The 24,383-nt window shown below is 42.2% G+C and overlaps 1 protein-coding gene across 15 annotated transcripts in view; it reads right to left on the reverse strand.

Moving 5' to 3' along the window:
• Positions 1 to 24,383, reverse strand: part of LOC135550156 (ubiquitin-associated protein 2-like) — a 57,282-nt gene that overhangs the window by 17,108 nt on the left and 15,791 nt on the right. For 9 of the 15 annotated variants that reach the window (XM_064980692.1, XM_064980695.1, XM_064980702.1 and 6 more), the window contains exons 3-13: positions 22,215 to 22,292; positions 19,100 to 19,210; positions 18,711 to 18,885; positions 18,362 to 18,457; positions 17,611 to 17,665; positions 16,060 to 16,104; positions 14,871 to 14,977; positions 12,364 to 12,426; positions 12,221 to 12,273; positions 4,659 to 4,744; positions 2,813 to 2,981 (exon numbers count right to left, since the gene is read on the reverse strand). In XM_064980692.1, the coding sequence (XP_064836764.1) occupies positions 2,813 to 2,981; positions 4,659 to 4,744; positions 12,221 to 12,273; positions 12,364 to 12,426; positions 14,871 to 14,977; positions 16,060 to 16,104; positions 17,611 to 17,665; positions 18,362 to 18,457; positions 18,711 to 18,885; positions 19,100 to 19,210; positions 22,215 to 22,292 (1,038 nt within the window). The remainder of the gene's footprint in view (positions 1 to 2,812; positions 2,982 to 4,658; positions 4,745 to 12,220; positions 12,274 to 12,363; positions 12,427 to 14,870; positions 14,978 to 16,059; positions 16,105 to 17,610; positions 17,666 to 18,361; positions 18,458 to 18,710; positions 18,886 to 19,099; positions 19,211 to 22,214; positions 22,293 to 24,383) is intronic. The other 6 variants (XM_064980703.1, XM_064980704.1, XM_064980697.1 and 3 more) reach the window with 3 other exon arrangements.

The following is a 24,383-nucleotide window of genomic DNA, read 5'->3' on the forward strand; positions in this document are numbered from 1 at the left end:
TTTTTGGATTAAAAAAAAACGTTCCCGTTTACAAAAGATATTTTGTCATGAAAAGATGCTCGACTATGCATGTAATTGACAGCTTTGGAAAGAAAGCTCTGACGTTTCCAAAACTGCAAAGATATTATCTGTGAGTGCCCCAGGACTAATGCTACAGGCGAAACCAAGATGAAATTTCATACAGGAAATGGCCCAGATTTTGAAAGCACTGTGTTCCATTGTCTCCTTATATGGCTGTGAATGCACCAGGAATGAGCCTACACTTTCTGTCGTTTCCCCAAGGTGTCTGCAGCATTGTGAGGTATTTGTAGGCATATCATTGGATAATTGACCATAAGAGACTACATTTACCAGGTGTCCGCTTGGTGTGCTCCGTCGAAATTATTGCGTAATCTCCAGCTGCATGCGCGTTTCCATTTTCTTCAGAGGAGAAAGCCAACTGCCACAAATGATTTATCATCGAATAGATATGTGAAAAACACCTTGAGGATTGATTCTAAACAACATTTGCCATGTTTCTGTCGATATTATGGAGTTAATTTGGAAAAACGTTTGGCGTTGTAATGACTGAATTTTCAGGGTTTTTTCTTATCCAAACGTGATGAACAAAACGGAGCGATTTGTCCTACACAAATAATCTTTTTGGAAAAACTGAACATTTGCTATCTAACTGAGTCTCCTCATTGAAAACATCTGAAGTTCTTCAAAGGTAAATGATTTTATTTGAATGCTTTTCTTGTTTTTGTGAAAATGTTGCCTGCTGAATGCGAGGCTTAATGCTATGCTAGCTATCAATACTCTTACACAAATGCTGGTTTAGCTATGGTTGAAAAGCATATTTTGAAAATCTGAGATGATAGTGTTGTTAACAAAAGGCTAAGCTTGAGAGCTAATATATTTATTTCATTTCATTTGCGATTTTCATGAATAGTTAACGTTGCGTTATGGTAATGAGGCTATAATTATGATACCGGATACGGGATTGCTCGTCGCAAGAGGTTAGAATGCAGCTCGTGGCCACACCAGATACTGACTTACTTTGATTTTGATCCCCCCCCCCTTTGTACACAAAATAAAGTATATTTGGGTACAAAAATAAAATCCAAATTAAAACAATAGCAGGGCATAAACAGTCATTATTATTTCTCCTCATACACAGATAACAATACATTAGTCAATGGACACAAAGTACACCGCAAAAAAACTGATAGGAAAGATACATTATTCCACTTCTGTTAGACAAACTGAACAAGTTCCACAGACATGTGACTATATCTTGTTATATTCATACAAATATTAACACGTTAAGTTTGCTGAAAATAAATGCAGTTGACAGTGATAGGACGTTTCTTTTTTGATAGATAGAACTGGAAATGATGCAGACAATTACATTGATGGAAACCAGAATATATCTGCAATAGTCAAGCTGATCTACCGCCTAAAAAAAATGAAACAATTCACATACCAGGCCAAGTAACACAATACCAAGTAGTATTACCATAACACGGAGATTGAGTGGCCTAGCGTCCTGTTTGCGCGTTCCCCCCAACGCGTGTTCCCGTTTTATAAACGTTATGTGCTACACAAAAAACTTGTCACTGATATTCACACGTCTACTCAATGCAACACATAGAATTTAACTTCACACTGTATAATAGAATACATCATAGAAATGCTGCTTTACTCATATTTGTAAATGCCTACCTGTGATATGGCTAGAGGAATGAGGGGAAGGGATATACATGCATAATGATCTGCATGTCATTGTGGCAGTAAGGGGAAAACACTGCATGAAACCTTTACTCTTCAGTAAACAAACCCAGACTCCCTCACACACATGCACTGTTCCCAACTTTAAAAAACAGGTACCAAAAAAAAAAAAAAAAAAAAATCTAGTTTAGGAATAAATTAGGCCTATATGAATCCTACCTTTGAAGCACATCTAATTAGTGAGGCAGACAGTTTTCCTTTCTTCAGCCAATCAAATCTGCTTAGACCTACTGCAGGTTAGCTAGGCAATGTAACTTTCATGATCAAACCAATAATTACCAAAAACAGGATTATTTTAAAACAGCCCGTGACATGGTTTGTGAAGTTATATAAAATGCGTGCGAAATCCTACCGGGAAGAAAAAAAGTGTTGATAATAAGGGTCCTTTATTTTTACAGTTTGAGCTAGAGACATGCCGTTATCTTTGCTGTAAAGTTGCAAGCATGCCTGTCACACTGCTGTACTCTATTTGTCCTCCCTGACACTCCAAGGCCGCGTGACAGCGTACTTGCAAAGCCTACTAAAACTGGCCTGTACTCTTGGTAATGTCAGAGAAGAAATTACACAATGCATTAACTTTGCTCGCTCTGCACACTGTGCTAACGTATCAAATACACAAATGTAACAGAAGACTCAGTGACTGCATCCCCGCTCACCATCCCGGCTAAATTAGAGTTGAAAAACAGATGTGCAGGAAGAGAGGACGTGGAGAAGCAGGTGAGTGATGGCTGGAAGAGGATGCTGGATGGCTGATTACACGTGATATATGCGTGTGTAAGTGAAGTGGATATTACTGGACCGGCGCATACAAGACTCGTGGCTTTTTCTTCAAATGTAACTGAATTTATAAACGAAACTGACTTTATTAACATTTTATAACAGGTGTTCTTTGGATTGGTAGGGCTGGAAAATGTTGGTGGTATCATACGAAACTGTACTAAAGTATAAAAAAAAATGTTGGTATCATAACGTTTTGGTACAATACTTTAGTCACTAATACTGTAGAAAAGGGTGAAGGCAGTTGTGTGTCCTGTGGGCTCACCATGCTGTGCTGGGTGTAGGAGGTGCTGCTGGAGGTGGTTTGAGACAGCGGCTGCTTGGAGTTGCTGAACACAAGTGACTGGGGGAGGGAGGGGGGCTGGCTGGCCTCTATGTGGCCCGGGGCCTCAGAGGACGGGGAAGTCTTCCCCAGCAGCACTGCCAGGTCAATCCTGCAGGGGACAGAGGTCAGAGTTAGTAATTAGCCGTGTCCGAGCCAGAACAGCCCATAGAGCAGGAGCCCATCTCCTGCTTCTGTAGCGTGAGGCAGCTTTATGTACAAGTACAAACCCTAGACAGGACACTAGCCTATCATAGGGTCTGAGAAATGGATGTTGTTCTGGCTCACGTTAGCTAATTGATTGGAAATGTGATAGCTCTGTATTATGTTTCATCCACCCCAAAACGTACTGAAAATCATTGTCAACACCAGAAGTGTTTGAATTACAAATTTGAATGTTCTACACTCAGTAAAGGTGAAAAAACATTGGATATTTGACTAGACTGCAGAGTTTGGTGATGTTGAAGACAAGTGTTTTACATGGACATGAGTCAGGATACACAACGCATGGCTTTCAGTGAGTGGAAAAGTGGTTGCATGTATATGGATCTTCCTATAAACTAAGGTACCAGTGAGGGTTTCTTATGCGGGACAACTTGTTACATTACATCATTGATAATAATCTGCCGATTTTTTTTATGTGATTGCATTAAGATTTAGGAGGGGAACGTTGCTATATTCAATACAATTCACGAGTCGATTTAAAACCTGTTTTAACGCTTTATCATGGTGGTGTCTTGACAGAGCTGTTCAAATTGTGGCAAAAAAAACACTTTGTCATTGCATTTATGGCAGTCGAAGTTGTCGTTATAGTACAAACTGAAAAAAATATATAAAACGCAACATGTAAAGTATTGGTCCCATGTTTCATGAGGTGAAATAAAAGATCCCTGAAATGTCTACAACCCTGTTTGTGAGTATTTCTCCTTTGCCGAGATATTCCATCCACCTGACAGGTGTGGCATATATTAAACAGCATAATTATTACATAGGTGCAACTTGTGCTGGGGACAATAAAAAGGCACTAAAATGTGCAGTTTTGTCACAACAATGCTACAGATGTCTAAACTATTGAGGGAGTGTGCAATTGGCAAGCTGACTCCAGGATTGTCCCAGAGCTGTTGCCAGAGTATTGAATGTTAATTTCTCTACCATAAACTTACTTTATCGTTTTAAATTGAGCAGTACGTCCCACAGGCCTCACAACCGCAGAGCACGTGTACGGCGTCGTGTGGGCGAGCGGTTTGCTGATGTCAACGTTATGAGTGCCCTATGGTGGCAGTGGGGTTATGGTATGGGCAGGCATAAGCCACAAACAACGAACACAACTGCATTTTATCTACGGCAATTTGAATGCACAGAGATAACGTGTCAAGCTCCTGAGGCCCATTGTCTCAGTCCTTCCATGGCCTGCATACTCATACATATCACCCATTGAGCATGTTTGGGATGCTCTGGATCAACATGTATGACAGCGTGTTCCAGTTCCTGCCAATATCCAGCAACCTCGCATAGCCATTGAAAAGGAGTGAGACAACGTTCAACAGCCTGATCAACTCTGCGAAGGAGATGTGGCGCACTGCATGAAGCAAATGGTGGTCACACTAGATGCTGACTGATTCTTTTCTGATCCAAACTAATTTTTTTAAAGCTATCTGTGAATAACAGACGCATATCAGTGTTCCCAGTCATGTGAAATCCAGAGATTAGGGCCTAACGCATTTATTTCAATCGACTGATTTCCTGTGAATGGCTGTGGGTGTGTGCATTACGCATCAGGCCCACCCACCTCTGTCCTGCAGTGATGGTGACATTCTCCTGGGGGAGTGGCATGGAGACCACACTGGAGGCTGTGAAGATCTTCGTCTCTGACAGCTAGAAGAGAAAGTGGGAGCAAGATGAGCGATTGAAAAAAAAAAAAAATGTATATATATATATATATATATATATATTTTTTTTTTAAACAGAAAAATCAAATAGACAAACTCTCGTATCTGTTAGGTGTGTGACCTATTCCGATAAGGGTAACTAGTGGAGCACAAATACCAATAGAACCTAGGCCTAGATTTCTGTTCATCTTCCCTTGACATTTCTACTTACTTTCACACACACCCGCTTGCTGAGCGGGCCCTAGGAGAGCCAGCAACTTGTGTAAGGTGCGAGGTAGTTAAATTCTTCCACAAGATATTTTATATTCATTTACAGACCATTTTACTTAGAGTGTATAGACAGACGGACTGTAGAGGTCCGGACCAACAAATTTGCTTTCTGATTGTAGAGAAAAATGAGCGGGTGCGAGACTTAGAAAAAAATGCCCATCTGACACAATCGGGAATTTATCAGCCTCCATATGTGATCTTAGCAAATGCAGTTTTTTATGTCTGAGCTGGGGTTAAGTGACTGAGGGATTGTCAGCTAGCATCGACTCAAATCATGCCCATAATTGTTTTATTTCCCTGTTTAACTCTGTTGCAGATAAACATGTCAAAAAAACAACAACTAAGGGTTAAAGATGGATGTAATCCTAGGTTAACACATGAATTGTGATAACATCCTTTTGTTCACCAGACCTAGAATACCTCAAATGCCAACAGTATTACCTCAAGAGAATTCGCTTCGGTTATAGTTACAGCCGTGTATATTCCCCTCAAGCCAATACCACGAAGGCCCTCAAACAACTTCATGCAAACTGGAAACCACATATCCTGAGGAAGCATTTATTGTAGCTAGGGATTGAAGCAAAGCAAATTTGAGGAAAAAGGATGCCAAAATTCTAACACATTGACTGTAGTACTCACACTAGAAAAACATTGGACCACTGCTACTCAACTTTTCGAAATGTCTACAAGTCCCTCCCTTCGGCAAATCTGACCACGAGTCCATTTTGCTCCTCCCTTCCTATAGGCAGAAACTCAAACAGGAAATACCCATGCTAAAGTCTATTCAACTCTGATCTGACCAATAGGAATCCATGCTTCAAGATTGTTTTGATCACGCAAACTGGGATACGTTCTGGGCAGCCTCCGAGAATAATATTGACTAATACACTGATACGGTGACTGTTCATCGGGAAGTTTATTGGAGAGATTGTACCCAGTGTGAATTAAAACCTACCCAAAACAGAAACCATGGCCAAATGGTAGCAAAACTGAATTATTGTTTAATTATTCCCTCCATATGGGAATCAAACATGCAAAACATCAGTACAGAGACAAAGTGGAGTCGCAATTCAACAGCTCAGACATGAGACGTATGTGGCAGGGTCGATAGACAGACTACAAAATGAAAAACCAGCCATGTCGCAGACACCAACAAATTTCCTTTGCCTGCTTTGATAACCGCTACTACCAAGGACTGTGGGCTCTCCTCCGTGGCTGACATGAGTAAGACATTTAAGGGCGTAAACCCGCGCAAGGCTGCCGGCCCAGACGGCATTCCTAGCCTCATCCTCAGAGCATGCGTAGACCAGCTGGCTGGAGTGTTTCATAATCAATCTCTCCCTATTCCAGTCTGCTGTTTCCACTTCCACCATTGTTCCTGTACCAAAGAAAGCAAATGTAACGGAACTAAAATTACTATCGCCCCGTGGCACTCACTTCTGTCATCATGAAGTGCTTTGAGAGGCTATTCAAGGATCATACTACCTCTACCGTACATGACACCCTAGACTCGCTTCAATTTGCTTACTGCCCCAAGAGCCACAGATAATGCAATCGCCATCGCACTGTTCGATCCAATCTGGACAAGAGGAATACCCATGTAAGAACACTGTTCATTGAATATAGCTCAGCATTCAACACCATAGTACCCTCCAAGATCATCACTAGGCTCGGGGCCCTGGGTCTGAACCCGGCCCTGTGCAACTGGGACTTCCTGACAGGCCGCACCCAGGTGTTGAAGGTTGGAAACAAGCTTCAAGTTTCTCGGCGTACACGTCACAGATATGAAATGGTCCACCCACACAGACAATGTGGTGAAGGCAGTGCAACAGCGCCTCTTCAACACGAGGAGGCTGAAAATTTGGCTTGACCCCTAATTTTTTTTTTTTTACAGGTGCACAATTGAGAGCATCCTGTCGGGCTCTACCACTACCTTGCACGGCAACTGCACCACCTAACACTGCAGGACTCTCGAGGATGGTGCGATCTGAACCAACGCATCACCAGGGGCACATGCAAAACCATCACAAAAAGGACAACCACCACGCGAACCACATTCATCCAGGTGCGTCAAAGCTGGGACCGGGAGACTGAAACACAGCAGGCTGTTAAACAGCCATCACTAGCCTGCACCTTACAGACTGCTGTAACCCTGCAACTTAAGACTGCTGCCGTACATATACAGACTTGGAATCACTGGCCCCTTTAATAACAGATCACTAGTCACTTTAATGTTTAAATACTGCTTTACTCGTCTCATATGTATATACTGTATTCTATTCTACTGTATTTTAGTCAATGCCACTCCAACATTCCTCAATCTAAAATGTATGTTTCTTAATTCCCTTATACTTTTAGATGTGTGTTGTGAACTGTTACATACTACTGCACTGTTGGAGCTAGGAACACAAGCATTTCACTACACCCACAATAACGTCTGCTAAATATGTGTATGTAACCAATACAATTGTATTTTTCTGAGAAATTACAGAAACTATTTCACTAAGGCTAGATTGCCAGTCCTTGATCCCTGGATAAAAAAAAAGCTAAATTAACACATTTATTGAATTACGTATCAGAGTGGTAGTAATCCAGACAACTTCCAGAAAGTGGGCAAATCTTTTAAACAAAACTCACCCACCATAGCCCTTGCAGGTTCTGAATTTTTTTATGCTTTCAATAACCCTTTCGCTTCACCTGTTTGAAAGGATAATCTCTGAAAATTAATCTCATCTCTCCACTAGAGGGAGTCCTTTAGTCACCTCAGAACAGATTGTAGAGAAGATGATGCACCGACACATACTTTATTTTAATTTGAACCCCTTGAGGTCTATGATGTGCATTGCTAAAACCACAGGGGCTGGTTCACTTGATCCCTTCCTACCGCAGCCCTCTGCCCCACTTATTGCAACCCCTGACCTATATTTTTAATTTGACAAATGTTTCTGGTGTTGTCCCTAAGTTCTGGAAAGCGGCACGTCCTCCCCCTACATAGACATACTTCTGACTTGACTGCCATTCCATTTCCAAATGATCTTGCTTTCCTATGTTTAAGAATCCCTTACTACCTTTCAGCTAACTTTAAATTCACTATATTCCTAATGTGCACCAACCTGGTTTTAAACCCGTTTCGGCTGCTATGGTTGTTTAAGATGAGTTCAAATTGTTTGGATCAAAAATCATTGTGCTACGTTATCCAAGCCCTTCGATACCGTTGACCAGCCCATTCTTATTCACTAGTTGACTAAAATAGGCCTGGATCAGGCTTCTTGCAATTGGTTTGAAAATTGTCAGACAGGACTCAATGTGTGATCTCTGATGGCGTTAAGTCTAGTTTCCTGGATATTACAAAAGGTGTAATATTCATCTATGCAGACAACACTTATGTATGCCATTGCCGCAACTTTTGAGCAAGCTATGTTAGAGCAGCAAATCGGACCTTGTTAACTAATAAACTCAGCAAAAAAAGACACGTCCTGTGTCAACTGTGTTTACGTTCAAACTTAAATATTTGTATGAACATAACAAGATTCAACAACAGACAAATTGAACATGTTCCACAGCCATGTGACTAATGGAAGTGGAATAATGTGTCCATGAACAACGGGAGGTGTGGGGGGGGGGGGTCAAAATCAAAGTAACAGTATGCATGAAGTACTGCAGTGCATCAGCTGCATTAAGTACTGCAGTGCATCTCCTCCTCATGGACTGCACCAGATTTTCCAGTCCTGCAAGGCACCTGCAAGTTCCCGGACATTTATGGGGGGGGGGGTGGCCCTAGCCCTCCGATCCAAAAGGTCCCAGGTGTGCTCGATGGAATTGAGATCCGGTCTCTTCGCCGGGTCATGGCAGAACACTGACATTCAAGTCTTGCAGGAAATCACGCACAGAACGAGCAGTATGACTAGTGGCATTGTCATGCTGGAGGGTCATGTCAGGATGAGCCTTCAGGAAGGGTACCACATGAGGGAGGAGGAGGTCTTCCCTGTAATGCACAGTGTTGAGATTGCCTGCAATGACAAGCTCAGTCCGACGATACTGTGACACCACCCCAGGCCATGACGGACCCTCCACCTCGAGCCCGCTCCAGAGTATAGACCTCGGAGTAACGCTCATTCCTTCGAAAATGCACACGAATCAGATCATCACCCTTGGTGAGATAAAACCGCGACTCGTCAGTGAAGAGCCCATTTTGCCAGTCCTGTCTGGTCCAGCGACGGTGGGTTTGTGCCTACAGGGATCGTTGTTGCCGGTGAGGACCTGCCTTACAACAGGCCTACAAGCCCTCAGTCCAGCCTCCCATCAGTCTGAGCACTGATGGAGGGATTGTGTGTTCCTGGTGAAACTCAGGCAGTTGTCGTTGCCATCCTGTACCCGTCCGCAGGTGTGATGTTCGGATGTACAGATCCTGTGCAGGTGTCGTTACAAGTGGGCTGCCACTGCGAGGGCGATCAGCTGTCCATCCCTTCTCCCTGTCTTAGGCGTCTCAGTACGGACATTGCAATTTATTGCCGTGGCCACATCGGCAGTCCTCATGCCTCCTTGCAGCATGCCTAAGGCACGTTCACGCAGATGAGCAGGGAACCCTGGTCATCTTTTTTTGTGTGTTTTTCAGAGTCAGTAGAACGGCGTCTTTGGTGTCCTACGTTTTCAGGACTGTGACCTTAATTTCCTACCGTCTGTAAGTTGTTAGTGTCTTAACGACCATTCCACAGGTGCATGTTCATTAATTGTTTATGGTTCATTAAACTCTTTACAATGAAGTTCTGTGACGTTATTTGGATTTTTACAAATTATCTTTGAAAGACAGGGTCCTGAAAAAGGGACATTTCTTTTTTGCCGAGTTTAGAAAGCCCTGGTTGGTTTAACGCAATGGGGATAAGACTGAATACATTATGTTCTCTGGTTCTCGCAAGAACGTTTCAGGTGGACTACATATTTATTAATTGCATGGGTCTTCCATTGATTGGGTTCCCACCTACAAGTATCTGGGCATTTGGATTGATAGACTTAATGTTTTAAAAACATACGGGAAGAGCTAGTCAAAAAGCTAAGATTTAAAAGTGGGCTTTTTTAGAAATAAATCTTTCTCCCTATATAGCAGGAAGCAGATAATCAATAACTGGCAGGAAAGTTGACTATGGTGACACCATTTACCAGATTTCAGCAGCAACTACTCATAAACCTCTGGATGTGGTCCACCATAACGCAATTCGTTTATCCCTGGTGACAGTTTTTAATACTCACCACTGCATCCTGTACCAAAAGGGTGGCTGGTCCTCATTAAAGTCCCGTAAATCAATTCATTACTCTTTGATTACGAAGCCATAATACACAAGCCTCCAAATGACTTAACTTTGTTGCTAACGTATAAAATGAGCTACCAAACCCACTCACAGGACTGGTTAACTCGAGGTCCCTCTGGTCTCAACAAATTAAGGTAGATCCTCCTTTAGTTTTAGTGCCCCCCACTATTGGAATAACCTACAAAAGTCCTTACATCTCGATTCCTTGGTTAAGGCAGTTTTGAACTCTGGTATTTAATGAATTCATTGAGGATTGCAGTTTGAGTGTATACCTGGGCGATATGGACAAAATATGGTATTTTGACAGTTTGACATGTTTTTGATTAATAAATGTTCTAAATTTTCTTATTTCAATGGGTCTTTCTCCATTCAGATGGTTTTATACTGTTCAATTCAACTTCCAACCTAAAATAATTTCCTTCATTTCCATCAATTTCTGCTTTTCCTGCACCCATTTGAGATCATTTCCACGATACAGGCAAAAATACTAGGCCTTATTTTTAACCAAATGTTGCAATTGCAATTTATATCAAAATACATGTGTTGACTTTTGGAATCACGGAAATTGAAGGATTATTATAATTCTATAGCTCGAATATAAATAGTGGGCACTTTGAATACAGTGTTTGACATGACAACGAATGAAAATGCCATGGATGAGTTGTGACAGGGTAGGAACCAAAGTGATGTTCAGTGTTTCCTAGGGGATCCTATAATCTTTGGCTACATTAAATCTTTATTCATGCTTCACCTATTCCTCTGATTTAGAAGATACTGTTGCACAAATAACATGCTGAAGTAGTGGAGTAAACTATTGATGTTTCTCTTTTTTTTTTTAAATGGACATTACACAGTGCATCACATTTAACAAACCAAACATAAAATACCGTTACAGAAGGTAAAGTGAAAACCCTAACCGGTCCGTGCATAAATACTGGTATATAGTAAAATACAGTATACCACCCAGCCCTAATTGAGTGTAGTGTTTTATTGTTGAAAGTGTGCTTTTTTTCCATTCTTGTTTTAATTGTAATGTAAATCGTTCTTCCTGTTGTGAAAAATTGTTGGTACTCAGGGCACCATTGGGAATGAGACCCTGGTCTCAATTAGGCTACAAAGCACTAAATACTGGAAAAAATGTGGCAAAGTGTTAGGGACAAATTCAATACAACACATTACGTAGTACCACTCTCCATATTTTCAAGCATAGTGGTGGCTGCATCATGTTATGGGTACGCATGTGATCATTAAGGACTGGGGTGTTTTTCCAGGATAAAAAAATAAATGGAATGGCGCTAAGCACATGCAAAATCCTACAGGATATCCTGGTTCAGTCTGCTTGCCACCAGGCACTGGGGAGATTAATTCACTACTCAGTAGGTCAAGAACCTCAACACAAGGCTACATCTACACTGGAGTTGCTTACCAAGACAGTGAATGTTCCTGAGTGGCTGAGATACAGTTTGGACGCCAAGACCTGAACATGGTTGTCTAGCAATGATTAACAACCAATTTGACAAAACTTGAAAAAAAAAAAAATTAAATTAAATGGGCAAATGTTGCACAATCCTGCTGTGGAAAGCTCTTACGAGTTACCCAGAAAGACTCAGCTGTAATTTCTACCATCGATTTCTACCAAGTATTGACTCAGGGGGATGAATACTTGTGAGATATTTCTGTATTTCCTTTTCAGGCTGTAACAAAAAAACTGAAATAAGTCAAGGTGTATGAATACTTTGAGGGTGCTATATGGAGAAACATACAATGTGATTTGTCATTATTTTTACATGTTTTTTTTAAATCAAAAGATGATCTGTCAAAATACGGAGTACATCAATAAGTCACACAACCAAATCAATGAATAGGCATAGTAAAAATGTACTCACGTCCTCATTCCAGTCCTCAGTACCCCACTCTTCCGTCGCACTCTTCCAGGCACCTATAGGAATGTAGAGGGAAAAAAATAGAGTAATAGGTTTCAAACCAACCAGGCATCAAACAAAAAAAAAGGATGGAGGTTCAATCTTACAAGGCGCAGAGTCAAACTTGGGTTGGTAATTTGTTCCCTCTCCTCCTGCAGAGTACTCAATCCCTACAAAAAGCAGAAGTGAAAGGTGAGACATGTAAGATTACAGAGGGGTATACTGGGTACCGGGTGTGAGGCGTTAGCGAGTTGACCAAAGTGAACAGTTTAACTCGGGATAACCTGGACCATGAAAATAGCTCACCTTTAACTTCTTCAATATAGGGGGCGCTCTTTTAATTTTTGGATAAAAAAACATTCCCGTTTTAAACAAAGATATTTTGTCACAAAAAGATCATTGACAGCTTTGGAAAGAAAACACTGATGTTTCCAAAACTGCAAAGATATTGTCTGTGAGTGCCACAGAACTAATGCTACAGGCGAAACCAAGATGAAATTTCATACAGGAAATGCCCCAGATTTTGAATGCGCTGTGTTCCAATGTCTCCTTATATGGCTGTGAATGCGCCAGGAATGAGCCTACACTCTGTCGTTTCCCCAAGGTGTCTGAAACATTGTGATGTATTTGTAGGCATATCATTGGAAGATTGACCATAAGAGACTACATTTACCAGGTGTCCGCTTGGTGTCCTCCGTCGAAATTATTGCGCTATCTCCAGCTGCATCCACTTTTCCATTTGGTTCAGAGGAGAAAGGCAGCTGCCACAAATGATTTATCATCGAATAGATATGTGAAAAACACCTTGAGGATTGATTCTAAAACAACGTTTGCCATGTTTCTGTCAATATTATGGAGTTAATTTGGAAAAAAGTTTGGCGTTGTAATGACTGAATTTTTGGGGGGTTTTCTCAGCCAAACGTGATGAACAAAACGGAGCGATTTCTCCTACACAAATAATATTTTTGGAAAAACTGAACATCCGAAGTTCTTCAAAGGTAAATGATTTTATTTGAATGCTTTTCTTGTTTTTGTGAAAATGTTGCCTGCTGAATGCTAGGCTTAATGCTATGCAAGCTATCAATACTCTTACACAAATGCTTGTGTAGCTATGGTTGAAAAGCATATTTTGAAAATCTGAGATGACAGTGTTGTTAACAAAAGGCTAAGCTTGTGAGCCAATATATTTATTTCATTTGCGATTTTCATGAATAGTTAACGTTGCGTTATGCTAATGAGCTTGAGGCTATGATTACGCTTCCGGATACGGGATTGCTCGACGCTAGAGGTTAAGCAAAGTACATTTCTATGGCAATGAATCCTTCAGAACTAACCTGCTACAGGGTAGACTAACTTCATTTATTTAGAATGAAGCGTGAGCTGCGAGTTGAGCAATGAAATCAGATTCCCTCCACTTGTTAAGAATTTGTCATCGTCCCCTTCATTTGAGAAAGACAGATTCAATATTTTATTACCCAAATGTTTTAAAAACTAGCGTTAAAATAGTGTACCGGTACACGTATTCATACCAAACAGTTTGATACGGGGACTTTGGTTCAGCCTGTGAACCCAAATGAACACATAAAAAAGATACACCCCCTTTATAAGTCACAAGCGCGCAATTGACACTTGAGACAGTGTCATGGTGCATTCGTAACCAAGTGGAAATTTACCACTTATGACATGAGAAAGATCCACTTGAACAGCCCTCAAACTGGTAATTACTAGTGGGAAACTAGGCCATCATCCACTTCTCCCACATGGTGACCTCTGAAGTCACCTAAGGAAATGGCCTCCAGAAGAGCAGTTCTGGCAGTTAATACAACAAAATATTTATAACAATCTATTAATGCGTTTTAACTAATTTGTTTACACATAGCTGTACTTTTTTAGTTTATCGTTGACGCCAATTGGTTTCTCAAGGAGTTCAAATCATATGAATGCATTGAACTTGTATTAACGACTTCACAACAATTTTAAAGCTGAACATTGTGAATGGCCTGTAAATTTTCCCACTGTACCAAAACGTGACCCTAAAACCGCATTGCATACAGAACTGTTACACCCCTATTAAAATACCTATCACATTACACATTTAGTAATAATAGAACACACTGGAAACTTCACAGGAAAACTTGACTTAAATGATTTTATCGATAGGAGTGGGGAAAAGGTGCTTCTGCATTGATAAGTACACCAAAGACTATGATTTAAAAGTCATAAAATAAAGATGACACTTCTAAAAGCCTATTTCACACCATAGCCAGAATGGTCTCAATTAAGAGTTTGGAGTTCAACTAGCCACATGCACGCCCATTACAAGCCTGCTATAGTTAGCAGTCTGAGCTGGAATGTTAAGCTAACTTCCACCTAACCCTTTGGTAGGCCAGCTGGGTTTTCCACCATCTTGCCTACACCTATCTTTCTGATTATTTTAGGTCTACAGGAAGCGTAAAGGTTGTGTTTTTAGACTAGGCACTTGCTTGGTTTCTTAATGGTTCCTTCCATTGGCTCTAGATAAACTATATGGACTTTCCATCATCTTGGAGAGATATATGAAGGGTCTAGGCTGGGTGGTTTTGGACTGGGGCTGAGCAGTAGCTGGGCTCCTTACTGGGTCCTTCCTCTGGCTCCAGGTTTCTCGTGTTGTTCCAGGTGCTTCCCCCGCTGTAGTTCTCCTCTGTCTGGGTCGGCTCAGCGTAGTCCGCCGGGTTGAATGTTCTACAAAAGAGAAGAAGCCGTGGTTTTGAGCACAACCCCTTCCTATGAGTCTACCAACTGGAATATTTGACTGGGGTGAGATATACTGTAAAGGAGGAAGTAAGTAAGCAGCGAGATCGAGGAAGTGATTGAGGTGATCTGATGTGTAGCAGTTAGACAACATTTATCTGAGAAATTTCAGGATGACAGATTCAAAAATACTGGAGGACAACCAAGGAATGGGAAAATAATCCAGGCAGTGCCTTATTTTTCCTCAACTCTTTCTCTGGCACTGTGCGGTGGCAAAAAACATAACGTCTTTCAACGCATCATTTCACAGCAACGCTTCAGAGACAATTATAGAAAAGCACGCATCCTTAAAATAACTATTCTCTTGCTTCTTTCAGGCTCAGGCACACAAGTTGTACCGTGCAGTACAACCTAGTGCAGTACAGTAGACGGACTTCAGTCATTTTCAGGATCTGACTGGAATTCAGACTATTCATGTTTGACTAGCTCCCGGTGAGAACCAACGATAACAGGGGTGCTGTAGATTGGCAGGGAGGGACTTTTAATTGAACCACTGGTCACGCCCATTTAACAGAATTGAAATACTATATCCCTGACATAGAAATATTAGAATAAGCTACTACTGTAGATTGTATTTTAGTTTAGCATGTGTAAATTCCCCAGTGTAGAGATGTACAGATTCAATTCTGATACTGCTACAGTGCTATTTGGGTTATTAATTGGATTCGTCCTGCCCTTGATTTATTGCATCCTCCCTACACATTGATATTTTACTGCATTGTTAAGATAAGCATTTCAACGCACCGCTATAACACCTGCCAAACTGTAAGCGACCAATAAACATTCATGTGATTTCTTATGGGGCTTGGGTGAACAGGTTTACCCTTGATGTTCAATAGACAGCTGTCATTTAACCCCATATCGTGTTACCAGGGTGCATGACATTGGTTTCATCTGTCCTGATACCCTGTGTGTCTAGCTCCATCCTTCCCTCTCTCGTGGCATTTGGCAGAATGATCCCCCCAACAGATAGCAAGATTGACACACTGACACACCAGTGGCGGTGCACTCACCTCTCATCTCCTGAAAAATCATATCTGGGCCCCTTATCAATCTGGCTTTAGAGGAAAAACAACAGCAACGATTACAAGCAGCACAACGGGGACAGATGGGGATGCAGTGTGTGGTTTTAGACTTCATTATTTTACAGAGGAATGTAGGGAAATCACATGCATGGACAAGTCACTACACTCACACTTCTGCAACACACATCTGTCAACACTGCATTGTTGGGGCAGTCACTTTCTATAGGTGTAGTTGGTAGACTAAAAAAGGGGAAAACATGGCTGCCAAACAAACACTCAAACTGAAGACCGTGTTCCATAAGTAACAATAATTGCATTATGATCAGGAGAGGAAGCACAGTTAAAACCAACAGAACACACTCATGCAAACACAGGCGCCCAAAGGCCACAAGAGCAGCAGCGGAAGCAACACATCCTAAGAGGGACATATTGGGGACAACGCAACACAAACTGCCTGGCTGTCAGTCTATGTAAGCCTATGGCACTGGCCCACTCACTCTCCAGGTTAGTCACCATCAGAACAAACCAAACTTGCGCACACATACACGCCGGCTGACTGGAGCCGTTCTGCCACAGCCAACGCATTGGCCCTCTCCTCTAACGTATCCCTATTAACACTGTAGAATAACATTAAAAGAATTTCAACTTGTTAAAATGAAAGCACTGATGCAGTTGAGGTAGCCATTAAAACACAATTTTCGCATTTTATGATCAGTTAATCTTATGTTCCACAAACCAGATGATTCAGACATAAAAATCACCATTAATTATGTCAAAGGGATGAAATGGACATGCAGGTTCATCTTTGAGGAAGCGTTTTAACCTGCTGCACCCCTGGGAAAGAGCCCACACTAGCAGCGCCCACTCACCTAAACCCCACAAAGCCTGGTCTTTGAAAACCCTAGAAGTAGTCGACTCATCTCACTGGAGCTTAAATGCTAGCCCTGACACCTACGAGGAATTATATAGCCAACTAAGTGTTAATTATAATTAAATACAAAGTGACACACAAGATAGACATATTTCTAATGTAGAATGAATTTGATACTACATTATCAAAGCCGGTATAATGGACCGTTTACAATCTCGTCACTGTGAGCCTCGTCAAAACAATCAAAAATATATTGTATATAAACATCTCGGGTGCTCAATGACCAGGATTGGGTAAGAGGCAATGCATACACAGACAGACAAACACACAAACCGGTGCTCCATTCAACCCAAAAGGGAAAGACAAGGAACAAGAACACCATGCCAGACACCGAGAGCAGAACTCTATGTGCAACAGTCTCAATGCCCACCCGTTGAGTTACATGTATGGTGTGGGGTCTACCAATATCGGATTTGAAAGCAAATCCCATATTCACAGACAAGTGTACAGAGGTGGTCATATTGAGTTACATAAGGGTTTATGTACAGCCCATTTCAACTTGATTTGGCCGATGTATATTCTTAAAATGGGCCAGGTCCTGCTCTCTGGTGACCATGGCAAAAGGGAACAGACATTTTTCTCTGTGAGCAGCACAGATGTTCACTTACCCCATGCCCTGTGCAGAAAACCGTCCCCCTCGCCTGCCTCGCTCCCGTTCTCCCCCTAGAAGAGGGACAGACAAGTTACACCACTGAGCCAAAAATACTACAGAAAATAGAATGCATTGTCCCTTCAGGAACATTTGCCGTCTTGAATGCACATTAAAATGGTATTGAGCGCGCTACAGAACGCATGGCTCTATAATGCAACCATTTAGCAGCATTTTGCGACCCTTTGACTTGGGAGTGTAAAACATTTAATTGGTCTAATTGGTGCAAGCTTCACATTGTGTGCATATAGGACTCAAGTGTACTGTTAGATTGGTAATACATGGCTATTAGCCGTAGGTATTATATTTAGAGTTAGCAATCTAACACGCGTTTTGAGTTTCTACTTCCTCAGGTAGTTGAATTAGCCCATGTGATATTAGTACACAAATGTATGCAAAGCCAAAAAGAAAACAAAGTGATCATTTTAGAGCTCTATTTTGACAGTAACCACCTAATTGTCAACCCAACATTTATGACAATCACTAGAATAGGGTGCACATCAAAATATCTTGAATCATGCATTCCTGACAAAATCATCGACTGGTGGCACCAACTGAAAAGGTTAGTAGCACCATGGTAAAAGGTTCATCCGGAGCACTGGAATGCTATGACATCTGACACACTAGGAGGGGGCATTAGCCTGAGTTTGTGTTGGGAACTTGTATCAGGAGTCCAACCAACAGCTCTTGCCAATGATCAAGGGACTTACCTCTTCCTCTGCCCCTCCCCCTGTGGCCTCGCTCTGTGCCCCTGCCTGCTATCCCAGCAGCCTTTCCTCCATCCAGACCATTCTCCTGTACACGGACTGAGAGGAGATGGCGAGCGCATTAGAGGTAGGGAGGAAAAACAGATGTGTGTGGAGTCAGAAATTACGTTTGAAGTTAGACATGGCTGTTCAGTCGCTACAATGACAATTTGTCTTCCAGAAATCTAAGGAGAGAATGTTGGTAGCACACACTGTCCCCTCCATAACAAGGGTAGGAGCTACAAAGAGCCTGTTTGTATGCCAGTGTCACGTCCCACGACCCTAAAGCAAAAGGCATGTGCTTCCTACTCACACTCTCGCCCCCTACTAGCCCCTCTACCCCTGCGTGGGGCTCCACCTCGACGACGTGCCACGTCCCTCTCTGCTCCTCTCTCCCGGTTCTCCTTTCCTTCCTCTCCGGTCTCAGTATGGCCAGGCTCCTTCTGACCAGACACTCCTTTCTTCTTCCCCACCATCTCCCAAGAGTCCTGAGGAGAGAGGTGAGGTGACAGGGTTCAGTTTGATTATGTTAGGGGATAATCTTAACTTCCGCTTAGTCTCCCATTGACATGAATGCATACCAAAGTGAAAATTCCACTTTAAATGAAAGTTAGGATTCTCCCTGTAATGTGCTGGATGGGTAACTTGGTTTACTCCCTCCCTTTGCCAACAACTAAGCCCGGACACAAAGGCCAAACTCACAGTATCTGGGCTACCTTCCAGCAACACGTTGATGGCTCTGTTGACATCCCCGTTGCAGTCATGCAATGCAATCATAGACTCATCCTGGTCCTTGCCTGTGATGTCAATCAGCTGGACAGGGAAATGGATAAGAAACTTTGATGAGTATATTGCAACGTAGCCCTTTACCCTCACGTGTTAAACGGCATCTTTGGGCACTAATAGGCACTTGAAATTGGAACACAGTGGCTGTAAAGTAACATGATATAAAATGTCAGCTCAGTCTCTGCACTTTATAGCACTGTATGGGTTTTGACTGACCCTTTTTAACACCTCCCACACAAAAAAAACAAGAAGTTGCAAACATCCCTCCCACTAAAATGGACAACTATTGTACATTTGGCTGCCTGAGTAGCACAGCGGTCCAAGGCACAGTAGTGCTTGAGGCGTCACTACAGAGTCGGGTCTCCCCCATGAGGCGATGTACAATTGGCCCAGCATCGTCCAGGTTAGGGGAGGGTTTGGCAGGCCGGCATGTTCTTGTCCCATCGCACTCCAGCGACTCCTTGTGGTGGGCTGGGTGCATGCAAGCGGACACGTCGCCAGTTGTATTGTGTTTCCTCCGACACATTGGTGCGGCTGGCTTCTGGGTTAAGCGAACATAGTGTAACAAAGCAGTGCGGTTGGGCAGGGTCGTGTTTCGGAGAATGCATGGCTCTCGACCTTCACCTCTCCTGAATCCGTACGGGAGCTGCAGCGATGGCACAAGACTAATTACCAATAGGAAATTACAAAATTGGGGGTACATTTGAGACGACTACGTATTTTGAAAGATGAGATGTTGAGGATAATAATAAATACGACTGATGTCATATAAGCAAGTCAAAACACCTGTGAAAGCCTAAAACCCAAAGACTATTGTATAACTTAGTAAGTCAAGCTGGCAATAGAACAACCCTTCAAATGATGCCCACCTGAACCAGATAAATGGCCCATTTAAAAAAAAAAACATCTTTGAATTGTGTAAATAGTAAGTGTTGGCTGGGATGTAGGGTTGTCCCCCAAACAAAACTACAAGTGCATGCTCTAGTTTCAATGGCACAGCTAGAAGAGCTAAACATTTTTATATTTAGTCATAAGTGTTTTGTAATTACTTAGGAGAGGTGTATGGCCTTTGAGACAACAGTCCTCATTCAAACCACTGTCATTTTATTTGTCTTATGTTGCACTTAACCCACATTCTCCAGGAATAATCGTATGTTTCTGAACGTATCCAGAGCATATTACGATGTTATTAACAAATTAAAAATAAAATAATATTTGGAATAAGTCTTGTCGGGTGAACCGGTTGTGTCCAACTTGTCTAATACATTTCCCATAATCTCTAAACTGTTATTTTAATTTTTACCATGCTTATGTATTCAGACCACTACTTCTCCCATATTTTGCTAGGTTACAGAATTATTCTAAAATGGATTTAATCATCGTCGTCATCCCCTTCAATCTACACACAATACCACAAAGCAGAAACAGGTTCACAAATATTTGCTAATTTATATAAAAAAATTCAAATAACATTTACATAAGCATTCAGACCCTTTACCCTGTACTTCGTTGAAGCACCTTTGGCAGCGATTACAGCCTAAAATCTTCTTGGGTATGACACTACAAGCTTGGCACACCTGTATTTCGTGAGTATCTCTCATTCTTCTCTACAGAGCCGCTCAAGCTCTGTCAGGTTGGATGGGAAGGGTTGCTGCACAGCTGCTTTCAGGTCTCTCCAGAGATGTTTGATCGGGTTCTGGCCGGGCCACTCAAGGACATTGGGACTTGTCCCGAAGCCACTCCTGCGTTGTCTCGTCTGTGTGCTTAGGGTCTTTGTCCTGTTAGAAGGTGAACCACCGCCCCAGTCCGAGCACTCTGGATTAGGTTTTCATCAAGGATCTCTGTAATTTGCTTCGTTTTGCTTTCCCTTCGAGTACCTGCCACTGTAAAACATCCCCACAGCATGATGCTGCTGCCAACATGCTTCACCGCAAGGATGGTGCCAGGTTTACGCCAGACATGACACGTGGCATTCAGGCCAAAGAGTTAAATCTTGGTGTCATCAGACCACAGAATCTTGTTTCTCATGGTCAGAGTCCTTTAGGTGCCTTTTGGCAAACTCCACGCGGGGTGTCATGTGCCTTTTACTGAGGAGTGGCTTCCGACTGGCCACTCTACCACAAAGGCCTAAATGGTGGAGTGCTGCAGAAATGGGAGAACCTTTCAGAAGGACAACCATCTCCACAGAGAAACTCTGGAGTTGTCAGTGACCATCGGGTTCTTGGTCACATCCCTGACCAAGGCCATTCGCCACCGATTGCTCAGTTTGGCTGGGCGGCCAGCTCTAGTTCCAAACTTCTTCCATTTAAGAATGATGTAGGCCAATGTGTTCTTGAAGTCCTTCAACGCTACAAAAGTTCTTTGGTACCTTTCCCCAGATCTGTGACTCGACACAATCCTATCTCGGAGCTCAACGGACAATACCTTCGACCTCATGGCTTGGTTTGTGCGCTGACATGTACTGTCAATTGTGGAACCTTACAGACAGGCGTGTGCCTTTCCAAATCATGTCCAAGCAATTGAATTGACCACAGGTGGACTCCAATCAAGTTGTAGAAACAAGGATAATCAATGGAAAAAGATGCACCAAAGCTCAATTTCAAGTATCATAGCTAAGGGTCTGAATACTTATGTAAATAAGTTTAATACATCTCAAAAAACCCGTTTTCACTTTGTCAATATGGGGTATTGTGTGTAGACTGAAGACATTCTGTATTTAATTAATTATAGAATAAGCCTGTAACATCAAATGTGAAAAGTCAAGTGGTCAGAATACTACCAGAATGGAATGTATGCTTTTCATATTCAGTGAGAAACGTTTCAATTTCGCCCTATCCAATTCCCACAAGTGTAAAGGGTTATGGAATATTTTTGACAATTCTACTTTAAGCTCTAGCTACCAGACCAGAGAAAAAGTGTCAAGAGAGGCTAAGACACTTCTAGATCTATGAATTTACACTAATGTAACGGTTTTCCCTTCAGGCAGCAAAAAGCGCCTTAAAGGGCACTGGGATGCCATGTTCGCTCTCACCTGCTTAACTTTTTCTTCAAAATCAGCATCATTGTGGTCCGAAATCATCTGCGCGAGTCGGATCTGCTCAGCAGTGGCCTGTGTAAAGAAGGGTGGAACAACTTCTGAGTGACCACAAATAGCCTTAAAAAAGTGGCTCATGTAGTCTCAAATGTTTTTTTGTTTTTTAAATTTAACTAGGCAAGTCAGTTAAGAACAAATTATTATTTACAATGACAGCCTACCAGGGAACAGCGGGTTAACTGCCTTGTTCAGGGGCAGAACGACAGATTTTGACCTTGTCAGCACGGAGACTCGATCAAGCAACAAGTACTTTTTTTTAACACTTGTTTTCCTAATGACATTCAAATCAGCAATGAAAAAAAGGCAAGTATACGTTTGTTCCACCTGAGTGAGTCTGACCACAAGTCAGAGACCACTATGATGACATACCAAATGGGTTTGATGGATCGCGGTAGTAATGCAGGAATAAGCTGTCTTCCAATGGTGCGACTGCTGTCGGCATGCAAAGATTATTCAACTTGAATAAACGCTTGGAGGTAAGGATGACAACAGTGTAGTCCACGGTGATACGGAAATCACTTATTGATATCTACATAGCGCATTGATGTGAATCACACTGCTGCACTCTCCTTCAGCTATTTGCACCTTACGGATTGTGGTCGTTGTGGATGGCTGTTTACAAATGTAATTGTGTATTTCAACCCAATAATGGAGTTTAAGCTGCCAATCAATCATTGTTTTTGAAACCAGTGGACAGCCATTGAAAAATGCACTCCTGCAACAGCTGCATAGTGAGAATCTGAGCCTATGGAATTAAAGTGAGGCTTTTATTGTTGAATCTAATTCATGGTGATGTGAAAAATCCTTAGGCCTAACGGACACATGCTCAAACTTTGCCACTATTGATAGACAAAGGGGCAATCTGTAGTTAATACATCAATTTTTGGACTTAAAACACTACCATTTTAAAGTAGACAATGCATTTATGGTAAACGCTGAATGTTGATTCAATCAGAATTGGCAATCTAACGATTCAGCGTCATACACTCACTCAAGTGCCTTCCACTAGCGCCGGCTGTCGGCTGAACAGCTGACTACTCATTTGCAGCCGGCTACTTTTTTCACTTAAATTAACTAGGCAATTATTTTCAATGCACTAATCAGAAAAGTCTGCAGAGCCCTCTCCTGCTAGAATGAACGATATGAATCTTCTAGTGATCTACTGATATGACTGGTGCCACCTTGTCAGTCACAAAGAGAGCGATGACAGGGAAGCCATGCTGGTTTGACAGTCTGCCGTCTGTCCTGCCTCCCGGTACCCGTGGCTGGTTGTAGTCTAATTTCTTTACACAGAGGTAGGGGAGAGCATGATGCTTCATCTGCAAGTAAAATGTCAAGGCTTTACAGTGTAACAATTGTACTTACATATGTACCTAAAAATAGATGTGCGAACTGAAAAAATTATGACCAAGTATGTGCGAGTTATGATTTGTAGCTACATTACATGACCAAAGGTATGTGGATACCTGCTCATTCCAAAATCATGGGCATTACTATTGAGTTGGTCCCCCCTATGCTGCTATAACAGCCTGTACTCTTCTGGGAAGGCATTCCACTAAATGTTGGATCATTGCTGCGGGGACTTGCTTCCATTCAGCCACAAGAGCATTAGTGAGGTGAGGCACTGATGTTGGGCGATTAGTCATGGCTCATTCGGCATTCCAATTTACATTTACGTCATTTAGCAGACGCTCTTATCCAGAGCGACTTACAAATTGGTGAATTCACCTTCAAATCATCCCAAAAGGTGTTCGATGAGGTTGAGGCCAGGGCTCTGTGCAGGCCAGTCAAGTTCTACACCAATCTCGACAAACCATTTCTGTATGGACCTTGCTTTGAGCACAGAGGCAATGTCATGCTGAAACAGGAAAGGGCCTTCCCCAAACTGCACAGAATTGTCTAGAATGTCATTGTATGCTTTAGCATTAATATTTCCCTTCACTGGGCCCAAACCATGAAACAGCCCCAAACCATTATTCCTCCTCCACCAAACGTTACAGTTGACACTATCCAGTCGGGCATCCACCAAACTCCGATCAATCCGTCAGACAGCCAGAGGGTGAAGCATGATTCATCCCTCCAGAGAACACGTTTCCACTGATCCAG

Source organism: Oncorhynchus masou, chromosome 12, assembly GCF_036934945.1.
Source record: "Oncorhynchus masou masou isolate Uvic2021 chromosome 12, UVic_Omas_1.1, whole genome shotgun sequence".
Lineage (NCBI taxonomy): Eukaryota > Metazoa > Chordata > Actinopteri > Salmoniformes > Salmonidae > Oncorhynchus > Oncorhynchus masou.